Here is a 17,185-nt window from a genome sequence, read left to right on the forward strand (position 1 = left end):
AAGCTGGGAAATTGGCAATTTTACTCGATCTTAACAAAGCAGTTAGATTAGAGAAAAAACATCAGTGGGCTGTCACTTGGTGGAGTGTCTTACACCTTTCTTTCTGCAATGAAATCCAGGCAAACTTGCTGCTGATGTGTTTTCTAGCTGGACACAAGGCTGACAGGTCTGGCAGCCCTGCTAGAAGCATTAGTGAATGTAGAGTCTTGGCCTGGAGCCAGTTTGCTGAAACTTCTTCTAAGTCTTCGGGCGAGTGATCTCCCTTCTGCCATTTGCCATCACTTTTTCCTCTCTGAAATTTATTTGTGGGTGTGACTTGGCCTGTGGCATCATGTTCAATTGAGTGCCTAAAACCAAAGGCAGACCTAGCCTGGGAATTGTCTGAGGAATTAGTTTGTACTCTGGTTTGCCTGTCAGTAAAAACTGGAGTGCTGTCTCCTTGGATTCCTTAAAGATGTTTCTTTCCTTAATTAGCAGTTAAGCACCGATAGACAGGATTTGGTCTAAGCTGTGGTCAGACCACCAACCTGCTGCGTAAGAGCTACTTCTGCAGCTGCTTGGGTGATACAGTTGATGTGGTGTGGACACGTTAAGACAAATCTAAGCAGAATTCTCTCATTTTTGAAGAAAGACACATGTAAACATGAATCAGGACTTGAGGTGCCTATAGCTGTGTTTTGAAAAGTAGTGCTCTTTTTGTGGTCTTGGATGACACTTAGTTATGTTTTCCAATAAACAGTCATCTACAGGTGATGAATTTTGGTGTTTCCTGAATAGAACAGTGAAACTCTACTGTTCTTGACGTTTTTTGTATTTGTGTATTTTAAACATAAAATGAAAAATTAAGGAAGGCGTCTTGAATGAGAAGAGCTCACAAAAAGAAAATAATGGATGCCTCATTTTGTGCCTTTGGACTTGAGTCCAGCTGGTGTGTTCTTACAAGTCTTTGAAACAACAGTGAACTGGGAGGTAGGGGCGAGCACAGGGAAGGAAGCTCACTCCTAAACCTTGCACTATTTGGTAATTCTGGTGATTGTGAATGAATGAGCTTTGGTTTATCTGGAATATGGAAGTATTCTTTGTTGACTCTTAATCGTATGTAATTGTGTTTCTAAAACAGGGGGGGTTTTTTATACTGCTGTATGCTCCAGCTTTGTAAGTTTGAAAAGAAAATGTTTTACTATGGGTGGGTATTGATAGTTCCCAAACTAAACACACAGTTTTACAGCCTAGACTGAGCATGACTCAATTAATTTGAGTAAGTCAGTAGAACCTAAATTCTGCCTAATTGGGGTGGATACATGGTCCAGTTCAAATGACATTTTTAAGGCTGGATTTTTTTTTAGTTTGTACTTACAGTATTGGGGCCATGTCGTGTCCTAGCTGCACTGCATGCAGGTCATGAAAATGTGCTGGTGTAAACAACTTGTGGTCTTGCTGTAGTTCTCAGGAGCTGCAAAAGGTTAACAAGATGTTCATGCTGCACATGGCAGTTTGACATTCAGGTTTCAGTGCTGTGAATAAATCCTTTGAGAGCAGTGATTCTGGGCATTTTGCAGGTTCTGTGATGATACCCAAGAGTCAGGTTCTTTTAAAACTGAGCGAAAGCTCTGGAAACAAGCAGAAATTGGATTCTTCAGGAAGCTTTTGTTTGAAGTGCTCCACTTCCAGCACAAGGCAGTTGTGGAAAGACACAATCTATTTAAAAGACTCAAAGTGGCTGCACGTACTGATCTAACGCAGAATTGACATTTGTGTGAAAATGAGGGGCTTTGGATTTTGCAAAAGGACAGTGTAGTGTTGTTTGCAAGAGCAAACTTGTGAAATATATTTAGTGTTGAATCTTCGTTTATTCTCTTGAAATGGGGAAGAGAGGATGAGGTACCCCCCACCCATTCCCATGTGATGGAAGGCTTGCCTCAGCCTCATGTGTCTTACTTCCTTCTGTGGTCTCTCCATAGCCTCCTTGTCTAGCTCTTCCCTCCTCCTCCTTACAGCAGACTGCTCTTAGCTGATGTGGCACAGCCCTAACCTGGGGCCCTTGGTTTAATTGTCCTGAACTATAGCAAAGACAGAAACTCTATCCAGACTACTTCTCACTGATAACTTTTTCCCCTGAGTGTGGTTAATGCGGTTTGTCAAACCAGTCTCTGAAGCTGAAGGTATTTTCTGCATGACTGCTACTAGAACTATAATTTTCCTAAAAAAATCAACTTATCCTTGAATGCTAGAATCTTGCCCCCCTCCCCCCCCCAACCAAACCAAACCCAGAAACCACTAAATGTAGCAAATGCAAGGGTTTGAAGACAGGAATAGTCTGACAACTAGGAACTTAATCTAAGCAAGCAACCCCTCTGTATTAAGAGCCTTGCACTGAGGAACAGCTGAATTCTCATGTCCTAAAACATCCCTTTATGGAGCAGTTATGAGAATCAGTCCCGTTCACTTCATTAAATAAACTTAAGGGACAGATCTTGCAGGCTCCATTTGGATTGGAATGCGCTGCTGTGGAAAAAGGACATGGCAGGAAATGCGTAGGAGTACAGCTCTTGTGCCGAACTTATCCTCAGGAATACTGGCTTTAGTTTATTTTCATCCTGTATTTGTATTCTTTAGAAAGATGTTCTATGTTGTACTCTTTAAAAAGATGTCACAGGCATCCTCCCTTAAACCATGAAGCCCACCTTTTTCATTAACATAGGAGAGAAGCTGTGACCATTGTTCCCTGCCAGACACCTGCAGCGCTTTCTGCACATCTGTGTAAATACATCTTGAGGCTGTAAGTGTATATCGTGCTGCTATCACCAAGTTTTCCTTGATTTTCCTTTATGATGGCTTTTCTGAAGTCCCTCTAGTCTTAATTTGCTCGTTAGAGAGAAGTGTGAAAAGAATCAGCACAGGTTTAAGACAGTGAACACTGGCAGTGCTGGTGTCCCAAGTTAGAGTGCTGCTTTCCTGCGGAAGGCGCATCTGTCTCTCCCTGCTCTGGTAGGGATTATGTGGATGATGAATCTTCCTGAAGATGTGTTTAATAAACAGATCAGTAAAGAGCCCATGAAGAGAGAAAAATGAGTAACCATATTTTCTTTAAGAAGAGCAGTGACACTTCAAATACCATTCCAGGAAAGATGTGTATCACATCCTCACGGTAAAAATCAAGCCTGCGTGTATCTTAGACAGGAACACAGCTGGAAGATTATTTAAGTGTGTTAAGAGCCGAAATGTGAGGTCTGTTTCCTTTGGATGAGATCTCAATGAGTTTTGACAGCAAACTTAATGCAGTCATCTGCAAAGGTGGGCTTGTCTTGGCTTTACAGGTCCCTAAAAATCACTTTAACCAAGACAGCCTGACGTTAAAAACGAACTGGCATCTCTTCCTTGTATTCACATGATAATGGACAGCAAGTATTGCCCTATGATTGTCACTCACCATTAAATAGATCTTCCATCTCTGCTTAGGCAGATTTTTTAACTGTAGGAACACATGGATGTTTGACCACATAGCCTAAAAGACCAAAGTGCTTGACTCACTGTCCTTCCTCTGAAGTCCTACTGAATCCCTGATCCTGGATTGGGTTGAGAGTCTAGTTAAAAACAAGTGAGAGGAAAGCTCTAGTGATTTCAGCAAACACTTTACAAAAGGGAGATGAAAAGTCACAATATGCCATGAAGATAAGTGTGTTTTATGGAATGTGGTTTCTGTGCTTTTATAAATCCAAATGGAAGGTTCTTTCACAATGCATTGGATTTCCAAGGGTTTTCAGAAAAACACGAGCTCAGATCTTTCTGTCCCAGGTATCCCTGAAATTGAGAAAACAGGTGTTTTTGTGGTTATCAGTCACAGATGTTCACTTAAGAAGGCTTCTAATAGGGCTGGAGAGCAAGGAATGCTGTAGCTTTGAATGAGCAGCACCAGATTTTCTGGCTCTGTTCTTTCAGCAGCCAAATTTGCTGTTTCTCAGATGATCAGGAACTGTGTGGCGCAGCAGGTTGTTGGTCCTCACATTAGAGTGGCTCCTTCAGGCACAGTCACTGCTGTTCACAGGCCTGAGGAGAGACCAATGTATTCCCAGGAGTTTGCAATCTCATCTGGCCAAAGGGCAGTGGAGATGGAGCAGCAAAATGAAGCTAAGGGGAGGGAATGCAGAAGGAGTAGTGTAAAGGCAAATACAGGAGTTTGGGTGACCCAGCTGCTTTCAGGTTTCTGTAGCTGTTCAACAGTAGAGGTAACCCCACTTCTCTCTTTTTGAATCTTTTCCAGGAAGTCCAAGGGAAAGCCAAATGGTAAAAAGCCAGCACCGGAAGAGAAGAAACTTTACCTAGAGCCAGAATACACAAAATCCAGAATTACCGACTTCGAATTTAAGGAACTAGTGATGTTACCACGGGAAATAGACCTCAACGAGTGGCTTGCCAGCAACAGTGAGTATTGTGTTCGTACAGCTCTGAGCTTGCTGTCCATGCTCAAGGGGCCATTCATTCACTCTTTTGCTGTTTTCAGTGCTTAGAGAAACACTCAGTGACTATTTATGCTTACTGTGTAATGCATGTCATTGTACCTTGAGTGGTAATTAAGCTGTCTCACGAACAGCTCAGCTGTGCTCAGCAGCATGAAAGCCTTGATGCGTTTCCTCCTTCCAGCTCCCTCCCTGTGGCACTGAGGGCATTGCAGTTTTTGATGCTCTTTGGAGAACCATCAAGATTCCCATTGACTGCTTGCTGAACTGGCTGGTTCTGCATGTTTCTGACTCAAGCTACTGACCTTCCAGAAGCATTGTAAAAATGTTGTTTCTAAAGGCTTACATGTAAAGCAACTTATGCCGAAAGAAGTTGAGAAGTCTTTTGGCTAGATTTTTTTCCTCCCTACTCCTTCCAAATTTTGGTGTAATTACACTGGATTTAAACAGTAGACAAGCTGAAAATCAGAGATGTGACCAACTACTGTGAGTGCTGTACCTGTGCACTTCAGCCCTGATTTACTCCCCTGGACTTCTCCTGCCAGTCCTCACCTGCAGCTATGGCCCACTCTTGTTTATGTTTCTCTGCAGCTATGGCCCACTCTTGTTTATGTTTCTAATACTGTGTGGTAGTAGCAAGAAACTACTTTAAACTGCACACCAGGAAAGTTTTTTAGAGACTCATTAAGAGAAAGTGAGGTGCCCCATGAGAGGTATTAAGAAGTTAAATTATCTCAGGAGATTTTTAAAAAGTAGAAGTGTACTAGGTTTCCTGCTGGTTGTTTTTAGAAGGAGATGTGTCGTGAAAACTAATAGTGCCTCTTTCTAGCCAGTGTACATTTTAAGTCTGACTTCAAAAGAACGTAGCAAATTGTTTGCCTTCAGCTTATAGCATTCTACTGTAAAGGTGAGGCTGATGATGGAGACACTTTCCAGTCTTGCTGCTTTGTGAGTAATAAGAGCTAATGCATCATGGTGCTTTCATCTTAAATCAAAACAAGAGCTTTCATTCTGTATACCTCTTTGTTTTGCAGTTCATCATTAGGCTCATTTAGCTAAATCATGTTTAAATTTGTATGCAAGCTCAAGACTGAAGTTGCTTCACTTGCTCTATTTAAGTAATCATCTGGAGGATAACCAGTGTTTGAAAGTATTTTACTTCTGAATTTCTTTCCTTTGTTTATTTTTCAGCAACAACTTTCTTCCATCACATCAACTTACAGTATAGTACAATCTCAGAATTCTGTACAGGAGAGTCATGTCAGACCATGGCAGTGTGCAATACGTAAGTCAGTATTTTCATTTATTACATATGCAAGGTTTCCATGTCTTCAGAGTTGCCTGGGGAGGATACTGGTATTGGATGGCATTGGGCAAGTGTTTTACAGCAGGTCTCTACTTGTTGAGAACGTGTCAGCTGTGCATCCTCTTCTCTCCCTTCAGCAGTGAAGTGTGGTGGAAATCTGGTTTTGTGGAGGACTAGAAGGATGAGAATCTTTGAGTGGTCTGAGCTGGTTTTATAAGGTCAGATCAGAGAGGCAAATGACCATGTGTGTGCCTGGGGGAGAGGGAAAGGTGAGCGTTAAGGAAACATCCCTGTCTGACCATCCAGGAGCCACTCTGGCAGTCTTGAGGTGGGACCAAGGTCCCTTCACAACTACACACCCCACGCTCAGCCCAGCTTTCCTTACTGGCTTGACCCAGGTTTTCCATAGCAGAGTCTCAGACTTTCAGATCCTTAAAATTAACTTGGTACAGTAACTAAATAACTTCATAACAGCCCGATCTGGTGCCTTCACAGAGGGACCCCAAACAAAGGAAACCCTGGGCTTTTATACTCTCACAGCTGAGAAGGCCTGAGGGAGGCCGTGGGGTTGTCAGGTCATGCTGTGTCTCTGAGTGTCACCTGTCTGGGCCACAGGTCCCCATGTCCTTTACTGTGCCCCTGCCATGCAGAGCTCAGCCCTGAGCCTGCAGTGCAGCTGCTCATGGAGGTACCTGCACAGAGTGTGCTCCTCAGCAAGGGCAGGGCAGGACTGTCCATAGTGGTTATAGCGCTGGGGTTCCAGAGAAGGCAGGGCAGGAGAAGAGAGTTGTGAAAACCTCAGAGGGTGCTTCTGAGAGCTGGAATACTGACACAGCACCAGGCTGCTGGTAGGTAACTTCTAGCCTGATGTGAGCCACAGGCTCTCTGCCTGAGACCTTGGGCACAGAGGACACAAGTGGCGGCAGCTTTGCAAGAGTAAGGAAAACGTTTTGGTTTGGCACTTTTCCGCCTCTAGAACGTAGTAGACTTTAACACTGACTAGCTGTCAGTTCTGAAAGAAAGCTCTGTAGTGTTACTGTACAGTGTGAATATAAGAAAAAGTTACCATAAACTTCTGCTGTTGATGAGCACAGTCCAACATGATGGAATATGAGACCCAGTCAAGTATGAATAAGCCTATTGTGGTTTTGGTTTTTTCCCTCCAACATGTGTTGATAGTTCTTTTCTTCTCTCCTCTTGCATTTCCGGGGATTAATTTACTTGAGATGGATTTTAAAAGAGACGACTGGGCAGTTAATGTCCTAGTACATCAAACAAACATCCCAGGGAATGTACACAACAGAACCATAGCTATGTATTGTATCTTACAGGCATTACATAGTTCTTAGAAGGAAAGCCTTGCTTAATGCACTGGGCTATCTTGTACACTTGAAATTAATATCAGGGGCTTTCTTTGAGAGCACTCAGAAGCATGCAAAGTGTATGGAGGGTATTTTTTGCATGTAAAAGTTGGAATGGTAACTGTCAGAAGAGAGTTAAAGCTATGCTAGAGGCTTTGAAACCAAGCTGGAAAAGAAAGTAATAAATCTCTGCTGGACCCAGATTTTATCAAAAGGAGACAGCACGTCTCTAAATAAGAAATGGTGAGCAGTAAGATGAGTATTTTGTTGATTCTTGTTCCCAAGCTTGCTCATGTTTAAATTCCTGATGTGGCGCTGGCTGTCCCAAGCACTGAGTGTAACTGTTTATCCACTTGCCTGGTGGGAAATAGTGGCTGAAAGAAGGTGGTGATAGGAAGCCTGCATTAGTGTTGCTCCATTCTGCTCTAGTGAGCCTTAAACGAGAGTTCTCTGTAAGCGCCTTGTGCTGCAGAATAAAGAGAGGAAGTGCCTGTAGGCAATTCCAGCTGTAGACTGTATTTTTAGTGGTAACGACTGATAGCAGAATGTTCCTATCCTTTGTTTTGGAAAACTGAAAAATGGTGCTATTTGGGAATAACAGGAAGTATGTCTACACTTCGGTGAAGCACTTGAAACAGTTTGTGTTTAGCTAAACCATAACAACTTCGGTACCTTGCTGTACTTGGGGGCAGATGGCTGATGCACGTTTGCAAACTGGAGGCTGCTTCTAGCAAGCGTGTGGGTCTATCAAAAAGCCACTGAGGTGACATCAGCTGCCTGCACACCTCAGCACAGTTCAGCTTTGAGGGCCCCCTTCATAATTGCATTCTCCAAATCCTTATCTTTTTGTTCTGCCTTTCCTAGCTCTGGTAAGCTAAAGATGTGCTTTTTGAGTTGGAAAAGCACCATTGTGCCTTGGACCTGTCTCCAGTGTACAGAGACACCTAAACACTAGTGTCAGTTGCTGATGAACCTGATGGACACTCCTGGCTTAGCCTTCTGTGGCCATGATCTGTTTGTTCCTGGCCTTTGGAACAAAATAGCATCTGGCTGTGTAAGATTGCCACAGAATTACAGTACCTTGGAATTAAGGTGCAGTTCGCCATTTTCTTCCCATGGCGATTCCTTGGGTAGTTCCATGTGAAAGTCTGCGTTCTGTTCCACTTTTATATTTTCCCTGCTCAGTTCCTGATGATACGTTTTGGATCACACCATTCTGGTCATGCCTAAGAAAGGCTTTTTTTTATTTATGGTCAAGATGTTCAAGTAACTATTGAGAACTGGTTGCTTGTCAACTTTCTTGACATTCAGATTGCACTGCAAGTACCCAGTCCTAAATTTAAAGTATTTGCTGGCACAATAATCACTGGTTGCAGTGAAATATTTGAGGTAAGGTTTTAACATCTGAGAGAAGCTGCAGCCAACTGACAAACTGCAGACAGATGCAGCTTTCAGCCCTCTGTCAGATATGTGAGATAGCACAGCCATCTGCACTCAGCGAGGAGGAGTTTTTCTGCTTATGGTCACTAGGAGACATCTGACCAAAACTTAGTCTCAGCATAGAACAGATGGAAGCATTTGCTGGCAAGGTGGGATAATGCCAAGAGAAATACCATCATGGCCAGTTATCCTCAAACTTTAATGAGAGTGACATGAATATAAATTTGGGAATTACTTAATTTTGCTCATTAATATGTTTATCACTTGTTGTAAAGCAGGTACTATATTTTAACACAGTATTTACTATTAAAATTTAGTATGCTTTATAGCTTGTTATTACACAAACCAGCTTTAAAGCACTTTGAGCCTGTAAACTTTCCTAGCTGACACTTGGGTAAAACTCCTCAAAGCGCTGCAGTGAGTGTACTAAATAAGAGCCTGTGTAAGTGCTGTACATAAGAGGATGAGTTTACAAAACTCCTGAGGCAGAAATCAAAGATGGATGCAAACTTTCAGGAAGCCCATCTTTCAAGATGTTGTTTTGGTCCAGTGAAATCCCTTAATTGGTAACGCTTATCACTCTTATTTTTCTAATCTTAGTCTCCTTTCTCATGTTTACCTTGCCCATAGTGTCTCTGTGTACAGGGAGGGTATTTCCTCCTAGAGTGCTTAAATCAAACTTGTAAGTTTTACATTTTCTTACATTTAAGTTCCCCCAGCTGTATGGTTTTACATGATGTCTCCTTTCTCTTCTCTGCCATCCAAATATTGTTTACCCCCTATGAAACCATCCAAGCTGTTTCAGCTGCTGACAAGCACTATTCCTGCCTCTGGCTTTCTATCCTGCTTTCTTCATATTGCCTGGTTTTTGGTATTTCTAGCAGGACTGTCTCTACTTCCTTTCCAGGCAAAATAATCTCCACAGTATATGCTTTTCCCTCCTTCCAGAAGCTCAGGTATTGGTGTAACTTCTGTTCTGCCTTGGCTTCTGTGTCATCAACACCAGCCCAGAATGTTTTAGAGAAAAACAGATAAAATACATACATATATTAAGATGCAGTATTGTGATTTTGTTTGTGATTTCACATTATACTTCATTATTTGCATTGCAGGCTCTTCTCTGTTAAACCCATAGTCATTTCTCCCTGGGATTTAGAACGGAGCTGCAGGTACCTCATATTTCTCCATACTGGGGAAATTTAAATCTGCAGCTTTTTGAGAAGTGCCTTTAGGTCTCATCCTCTTGTCCTTTCTGCTTCCCATCCATTCCCTAATATGGGACTGTGCTGTCACAGTGCCAGTGGTGGAATGTAATTAGGCTTCTGTGCCCAAGTGAGCCCTTCCATGGCCCCAGACTGCTCCTATCTCGTTCATGGAGATAATGCCAGCGTGGGTGGAAGCCGTGTACCAGGTGCGAGATGTTCATGGCACGTCAGGGGCTCCTCTCTTCCCCTAAGGGCTGTGAAATCTGTTCAAAGGCACCTGAAACATGAGGAAAACACATGACTCTAATCAACAGGACAGTCATTGGATTTATCCCCTTACTGTGAATGATTCTTCTTTTTAATTCCAGTTTTGCATAATTCATTTTTTTGATTTTCAAGGAAAGGCAAAAAGGATGTGCATTGGGATGCTAGAGCAGATTTATTCACTTACAGGAGAATATAAGTGAACTTGTACAGTTGCCAAATTGTTCCTTCTGATAAAAATCCAATTATCAACACTCCTTTTTGCACCTAAGGGCAACTGTAAACTGTGCTTTCTGTCTTGCAGTTGAAGATTTCTGCAGCCTGAGAGAATTGCTGGGGTAGAGCAGTCCAGCCTGCTTCTGGTTTTGGTGACAAGCATTGTCTTAAGACCCAAAATAAGGCTGAATTGCCTGGGACTGTCTCTCACTACAGTAATAGACAAAGAAAGTTGTGTGTTGGTGGACTACATTGTGTAATTCCTTAGAGGTGGATTGTACAAAGGAAGTGAGCAGTGGTGAAGAGCACAGTCTATGCCTAAGGGCCCAAGTGCTGGGTTTGATGCCTGACAGCTCTAAAAAGGACTTTTGACTCCTGCTATTTTCACCCACTCACCTTTTTATGCAATTTTGCAGTCAGTCCTTGTCTGTCTAGTAAACAACAGAGTGATGAAGTACTACACATAGTGAAAAGGAGCTGAAAGAAAAACTCTAAAAGCTTAATGTTTGCAGAACTAGTTCATAGTTGCCTTTTCTCTCCTGACTTGAACTACTCATTTCTGCAGCTTCCTCATTTTCATGTGGCTTGGGGCATGAACAGTGTCATTTGGGAAGACCAATACTATGGATTTCTTATCAGCCCTATAATGATATAGGACTGTGCCTTGAGCTTAGATGTTTTGAAGAAAGTTCATAAACTGGAACTTCAGGCATGTCTAATGTGACAGAGGGAAAAAAAAATTAAAAAGTGTTTTCCTGAATCCCTTATCTGTAAAACACTTCTCACTGTGTGCCTCATCCAATGGGTGGCTGCTCTTGGTAGCAGTTAGCTATGCTTTAATTAACCATGATTTTTTAAAAAAAGGATGTCACAGTTGTTTTGTAGCCTTCAGATTCTCTGTCAGCTGAGGGATGGCTGCAGTTAATCAAAATTATTATGGCTAACTGATTGAATTATGGTTGCTTTTGAAGGGCCAGTATCTCCTGTTCCTTAAGATCCAACAGGAATAGTCACTGGTGGCAGAATCACATGTAAATTCAGGTGCCTGGGGGAGTCTGTAACATAAGGAGCAGAGTTCAAACACGTGCTGGTATGGATGTGCAGAAGGTTGTGTTTTGGAACAGGCTTTAGAACAGGTAAAATCACTGCCAGTACTTGAGAACCGCAGGCTGGAAAAGGCGGTGTTTTGGAGCCACCGTCTGACTGTTTCACAGTATTGCACTACAAAGCTATTTATGCTCTCTGATGTTAAGCATCAGAAGTTCATCAGTTCATCACTGTGCAGGATTGTTGTCCTTTAAATATAGTTCTGTAATGCTTTCCTGTACAGTTCTACAGACTCCTCCCCTTGGAGCCTTTGTCAGCAAGGCTTTCTGTGCTTGGTACTGCCACCTGCACTCTGGCCTAGACTGATAGGGAGAGACAAAATTGCCCAAAACAAGTTTTGATGCAGAAAGAAATTAATCTCTTATGTTGCAGCTGTTGTTTTATATTTACACAGCCTCCTGGAGGAGTAGCTGAGGAGGCAGAGTGTGGGGTGGTGACACTGTCCCTTCTCTCCACAGACAGTACTACTGGTATGATGAGCGGGGAAAGAAGATCAAGTGCACTGCTCCTCAGTACGTTGACTTCGTCATGAGTTCAGTGCAGAAACTAGTGACAGATGAGGACGTCTTTCCAACGAAATATGGTATGGCTGCTTCCTGGGGCTCTTCGGGGATGCCATCAGTCGAGTGAAAGTTGGCATGCAGCATGTGTAGGAATACCAGGCAGCTTTCTCACTTTTGTTTGATGGGTTTTAATTGGGGGGTTTTTTGTAGTTTTCTTTCTTTGTGTGTTTCTTTTGTAGTTTTTTTTGTTTGGTTTTTTTTTTTTAAAGGAAGAGTTTAAGTTTGGTTCATTCTTGCAGTACAAAAGGCTTACACTCTCAGTGTATGAACTGGGGTGAAAGTCTCGTATAGTCTTGGCCTGTATTTTGTCATCAGTGCCCCTTTTTCTTCAAGCATTTTGAGATGATCTAGCCTGGGTTCATAGAGGATAAAATTCTGAGAACAGTCTGCATGTGTGTGTTCAGTACAGCCCACTGATAGCAAACTTCAACCTTTGGGTGGTTTTACTATTTCCATTAGAGCCTCAGTGCATTAAGAAATGCAGGTAATAAATTGGATTGCCAGGAATGTGGCTTGCTTTCTTTGCCCAAGGCTCTGAAGCATTGTCTTGCAGAGTGTTTGCGGTGTCCTTTCCCTTACAGAGATTAAATAAGAATGTGATTTTTAAGAGCTGAAAAGCAATAGCAAAGTAATTTTAACTCAAATTTGTGTCCTAACAAGATTGCTACATGCAATGCCTTTGGTTAAGGGGAATAAAATAGAAACTTGAAGCTATTGTAGGTGGGCTTAATCAGGACTAAAAGTAGCTGGCTTTGTGAGCCACTTCAACAGGTAATTGGGAAACTAGGACATGACAATATAGGACATTACAGTATAGAAAACATAAAGCTAGCAGCCTTTGCTTACAAGCAGCTTGATCTGGAAGGAGGCAGTTTCTTTCCCATTTGATAGAATTTCAACAAGGAAATGAGGGAGTATGTTATATCAAGTTATGTAAAAACTGCCACATGCCACCAAGGCTTCCATTTTAGGATTTCTGAATTGGTGTTCCGGGGTAAAACCCACTCCTGGACAAGCTAGATAAGGACAGAGATTAACCTCTTGTTTTTACAACCAGTAACAAAAAATGTAGTGGCTTTGAGGAATAATGACACTTGCTTCCTGATTTTTGAAACCTTAAGGTTTAAAATTTAACTTGAAATGGAAGTGCTTAATACCTGCTCCAACTTGTCCCCCAAATCCCTTTAAAGAGAGGATTACATGACACAGGCCCCTCAGGTTGTTTGCTCTATAGGGTGGGCTGGTTGCTCGTACTTACAGCTGAGCCCACCCAGATGCTGCTGTGGGGCTGACAGTGAGCAGCTGGTGCTATCATGGTGTTTCTCCATCTTCCTTTCAGGCAAAGAATTCCCAAACTCATTTGAGTCCCTAGTGAAGAAGATCTGCAAGTACCTGTTCCATGTGCTGGCCCATATCTACTCCTCACACTTTAAGGAGACTTTGGCACTGGAGCTGCACGGACATTTAAACACACTCTACACACACTTTATCCTATTCATCAGGGAGTTCAACCTCGTGGACCCTAAAGAGACCACCATCATGGATGACCTCACGGAGGTCCTCTGCAGCAGCAGCGGGAGCAGCAGTAACGGGAGCGGCAACGGGAGCAGCAACAGCGCAGGAGCACAGAACCACGTGAAAGAGAGATGAGCCCTCCTGGCAGCCCCAAACTAACATTATAAACAGTATAATCTATTGTGTGTATGTGTATGTATATGTTCAGATATACATACGGGCATATCCAGCGCTGAAAGCTGACCGCAGCGATGCTGCCACGCAGGACGCGCAGTCGTACGGGGCTGTATGGAGCTTTGGGTTAATGCGCCAGCCGGCGAGAAGTTGCACCAATTTTATTTTATTTTCTGTCCACTCCTCCTTTTACCTATTCAGATGGATGACGAGTGCTGTTTTTAGAGAAGAGCCAAGCTTAAGAGTGGGGCCACTCTTGGTTTTTTTGGTTCATTTATTTTTTTTTCCTTTTGGTTGGTTGGTTGGTTGGTTTTTTGTTTTTCTTTCTTTGGTCTTGAGTGCAAGCCCTTTGGTCTTTCTAGGATGGTGGTCCTGCCATTTAAAAAGTATCTATTATATTATAAGAAGTAACTTTTACTTTGAAGTGGCTTAAAATGCAGGGTTTTTTTGGGGGGTGGGGGTGGTTTTTGGTTTGGTTTTACATAGACTGCCCCTTACCCTGCCAAAAGCTCCCCCACTGAGTGCATCTTGCCCTTTGTTAGCTTGGAATGGGAAGAAACTCCTGGCTTGACTAGAGTAGCAGCTAGGGGCTTGCTACATGTTGAAAGTGGGCATGATTCTCCAGTTGTCCCATCTACTCGGTCACAAGGTGTGAACGTGCAAGAGGATCCACAAGCCTTTCTGCTTATTGCTCCTACAGCATATATACTCTTTTCTCTGCTCCCCTGCCTCTTCTTTTCCCAGGCACACCTGCACAGGTAACAGGAGTAGGATCACTGCAGTCCAGAACCATGTGCAAGAGTCACCACCATTTGCTTTCCCTTGAACAGAGGCCCGGGGACGGGGGAGAAGGGTATACTGGGTCCGTCACCGCCTGTGCTAGAAAGATGGCTGTTGGCATAAAATTATATTGTTGGCTTATTTTAGTTCATCTGTTCTATAATAATAAAAACAAATCTATCAGCCACAAGCTTTGTTTTTGTGTGTGCAGCGTCAGAAGTCACCAGATTCCACCCCTAGAGCCTCCCTTCCACCAGTGAGTGCTGCTGGCCCTGCTGGCAGCCAGCTTTATAAAATAATGGGTTGTCTTCCACCCTGTGAGCTTATATTTATAATAATGAATTCCTTGCTTTTCCTGGTAGCCCTAGGAACTGCCTCCCCAGGGAATATGAAGATAAGCAACACTTGGAGAGGGGCAGGTTTCCTGTTTTGCACATATCCATTCTGCAAGTGCAGTGGGTGCCTGGATAACTTGAAGCAAACACTGTATCCCAGCATCTCTCTGGATACAGTATTATATCAGTACTGTATTTGGACAGTGATACTTATTTCTTTCCTTCAAGTTTCTGCTGAATTCTTGCAGTCATTGTTTCCAGCTGGGGAAATGCCAGATTTTGCTTGCACTTGTTCTTCTATCAAAGCTGTGACAATTGTTTGCTACTGGTTTTGATCATTACCTGAGGCCTATGAATGATTAATAACTGACCTGGCATAAATCTGAGAAAGTTTTCCAGAATGAAGTCTGTACCTGTAGTAAAAGGCAGTAGAGAAGAGGAAGGTAGAACAAGTGCAAAGGAAAAAGCAAAGGACGAGCACAACCACGGGGTGAAATTAAAAAGGAAAACACAAAAAACCAAGAAACAAAGCATGAGCAAGAAAGGACAAAAAAATAGAAGAAGCACAAGCAAGAAAAAAGCTTATGAAGGTGTGCAATAGCAACAACAGATCATGACACGTGTGCAAGTGAGAAAAAGAGTAAGTCATGAAAGAGAACGAGCAAAGAGGCATGAGCACAGGAGAAGGGAAGAGGAGGAGTGGGGGATGGGGGAGGGACTGAAAACGACCTCAAACTTTATGATGCCAGACTTTTCCTGTGTCCTTTCTGGATTGTGGGTGCCACTGTCTCATTGCCCTGCTCAGCTGAGTGCTGTTAATACAGTATTCAAGACCACTCCTTCCCGACCCTGTCGACCTGTTATAGCCTCCTTATCCAGACAAGTATTCCATTCAGTCTCCATGCTGATGTGAGCCTTTCCATTACAACTCCTTGCACTAAAGTCTGGAGGGAAAACCAGAGGTGAGCCGAAGCAGTCAGAACAGTGCCATTGGTAAGGCTCCTCTGCTGCTTGCCCTGAGAGCACAGTGAAGTTCAAAGTAAGAAACTGAGAGCAAGAAACAACAACTCAACCCCAAGTAACTTCTGGTAATTCATGATCTTCCTGTAAAAATGCATTTGCAGTTGTGTTCTCTAAAAGACCATTTAGAGCTGAAGCATTTGAGAAAGGTTGGACTTGAACAAGAGGCAGTTCAACCCTGGAAGGACTGACCTGGCTTCATCTCTGGAGTTTCCAGTCACAACACCGTGTTGTCTATGTCAAACACCAGGGTGACTATGCCTTAGCTTCCCATAGGAGAACTGTCGTAGGAAGTCTGGGAAGGCATGTGTTGGCTCCAAGCAGCAAACAACTCAGCTGCCAGGAGAGCAGTGCAGTCCCACAGTACCTCTGGAAGAGCCTGCTGTTGTTCATGGCAGCTGTCCTGGCCTCACTCTGCAGGCATTTGAGATTCCTGAAAGCGTGGGTGCTTCATCTGCCGGGGTAATCGCTTTATATTTTACAAGCAGTTAACAAGAACAAAAATAATGAATCCTATTTTAGTGTGGCCTATCTTGTTGGGTTTAACAGTGGGAATAAGGAAAACACTGAAATTGTGCCAACACCAATGTTCTTCCTGTCAGGAGTAAATGTTACTGTAAAGCTCAGCCTGAAGGCATCCGAGGGTATTTCAGTGGTTACTGAATTACACTGTAGAAACTTCAGACACAGAAGTGCCACTAAGCCTTCAGAGCTTGTCAGTGACTTCCTCCCATGCTTAGAACATGCCACTGATGCCCCACACTCTGAGCACTGAGCCTGAAGTCACCTGGGACTAACAGACAGCAAACACTGTATCCCAGCATCTCTCTGGATACAGGCTTAGGTCTTCTAACACGGACAAAATTATCATATTGTTGCTTTAAATATGCTTTGTAGATTGTTTAAAGTGATGTCAGAACAACAGACACAACTTAATTACCCTACATTCAATGCCCCCATATCCCCATGATTGGAGTGTTGCTAAACAAATAAAATACCACAGAAAAATAACCAAACACTACTAGAAAACACCTTTTTGAACCATCTAGGCCCACACCCACATATCCACCCTGCCATACATGCCTTTGGCAGGCCTTGCCTTGTCATACTCAGCCAGACCTAAAACCACAGCAAAGCACAAGCTGTCACAGGGCTGAAGTCTTTCACTTAAACCCAGCAATAGTCCTATGTGTGTTTTGGGGCATCCTGTTCTTCATATTTGGTGCTCTGCACACATGAGCAATCTGCTGAAGAGCTGAGGTTGCATAAATTTATAGTATATATAAATTGATATAAATTTATAGGGTGAAATGTTTTATCAAGCTGAAACTTCCTCCCATTTTGTCATTATCCCATGGTCTTTGAGGCTGCAGCACCCTTAGGAAACCCAAGCCTAAGTGCCTATAAATAAAAAGAGGAGGAAAATAATTTCTCTATCCGTG

At 42.9% G+C, this 17,185-nt stretch overlaps 1 protein-coding gene across 5 annotated transcripts in view; it reads left to right on the top strand.

Annotated features, from left to right (window-relative positions):
- MOB2 (MOB kinase activator 2) overlaps nucleotides 1–14,578 on the top strand; it is a 110,620-nt gene extending 96,042 nt beyond the window's left edge. For all 5 annotated transcript variants that reach the window (XM_042038393.1, XM_042038391.1, XM_042038390.1 and 2 more), the window contains exons 2-5: nucleotides 4,262–4,422; nucleotides 5,649–5,742; nucleotides 11,815–11,939; nucleotides 13,259–14,578. In XM_042038393.1, the coding sequence (XP_041894327.1) occupies nucleotides 4,262–4,422; nucleotides 5,649–5,742; nucleotides 11,815–11,939; nucleotides 13,259–13,569 (691 nt within the window). In that variant the 3' untranslated portion in view covers nucleotides 13,570–14,578. The remainder of the gene's footprint in view (nucleotides 1–4,261; nucleotides 4,423–5,648; nucleotides 5,743–11,814; nucleotides 11,940–13,258) is intronic.
- The last annotated feature ends 2,607 nt before the right edge of the window (nucleotides 14,579–17,185 follow it).

The sequence above is a fragment of the Corvus kubaryi genome, unplaced genomic scaffold (assembly GCF_017639235.1).
Source record: "Corvus kubaryi isolate FWS band 111438036 unplaced genomic scaffold, C.kubaryi_AGA036_p1.0 37392, whole genome shotgun sequence".
Classification (NCBI taxonomy): domain Eukaryota; kingdom Metazoa; phylum Chordata; class Aves; order Passeriformes; family Corvidae; genus Corvus; species Corvus kubaryi.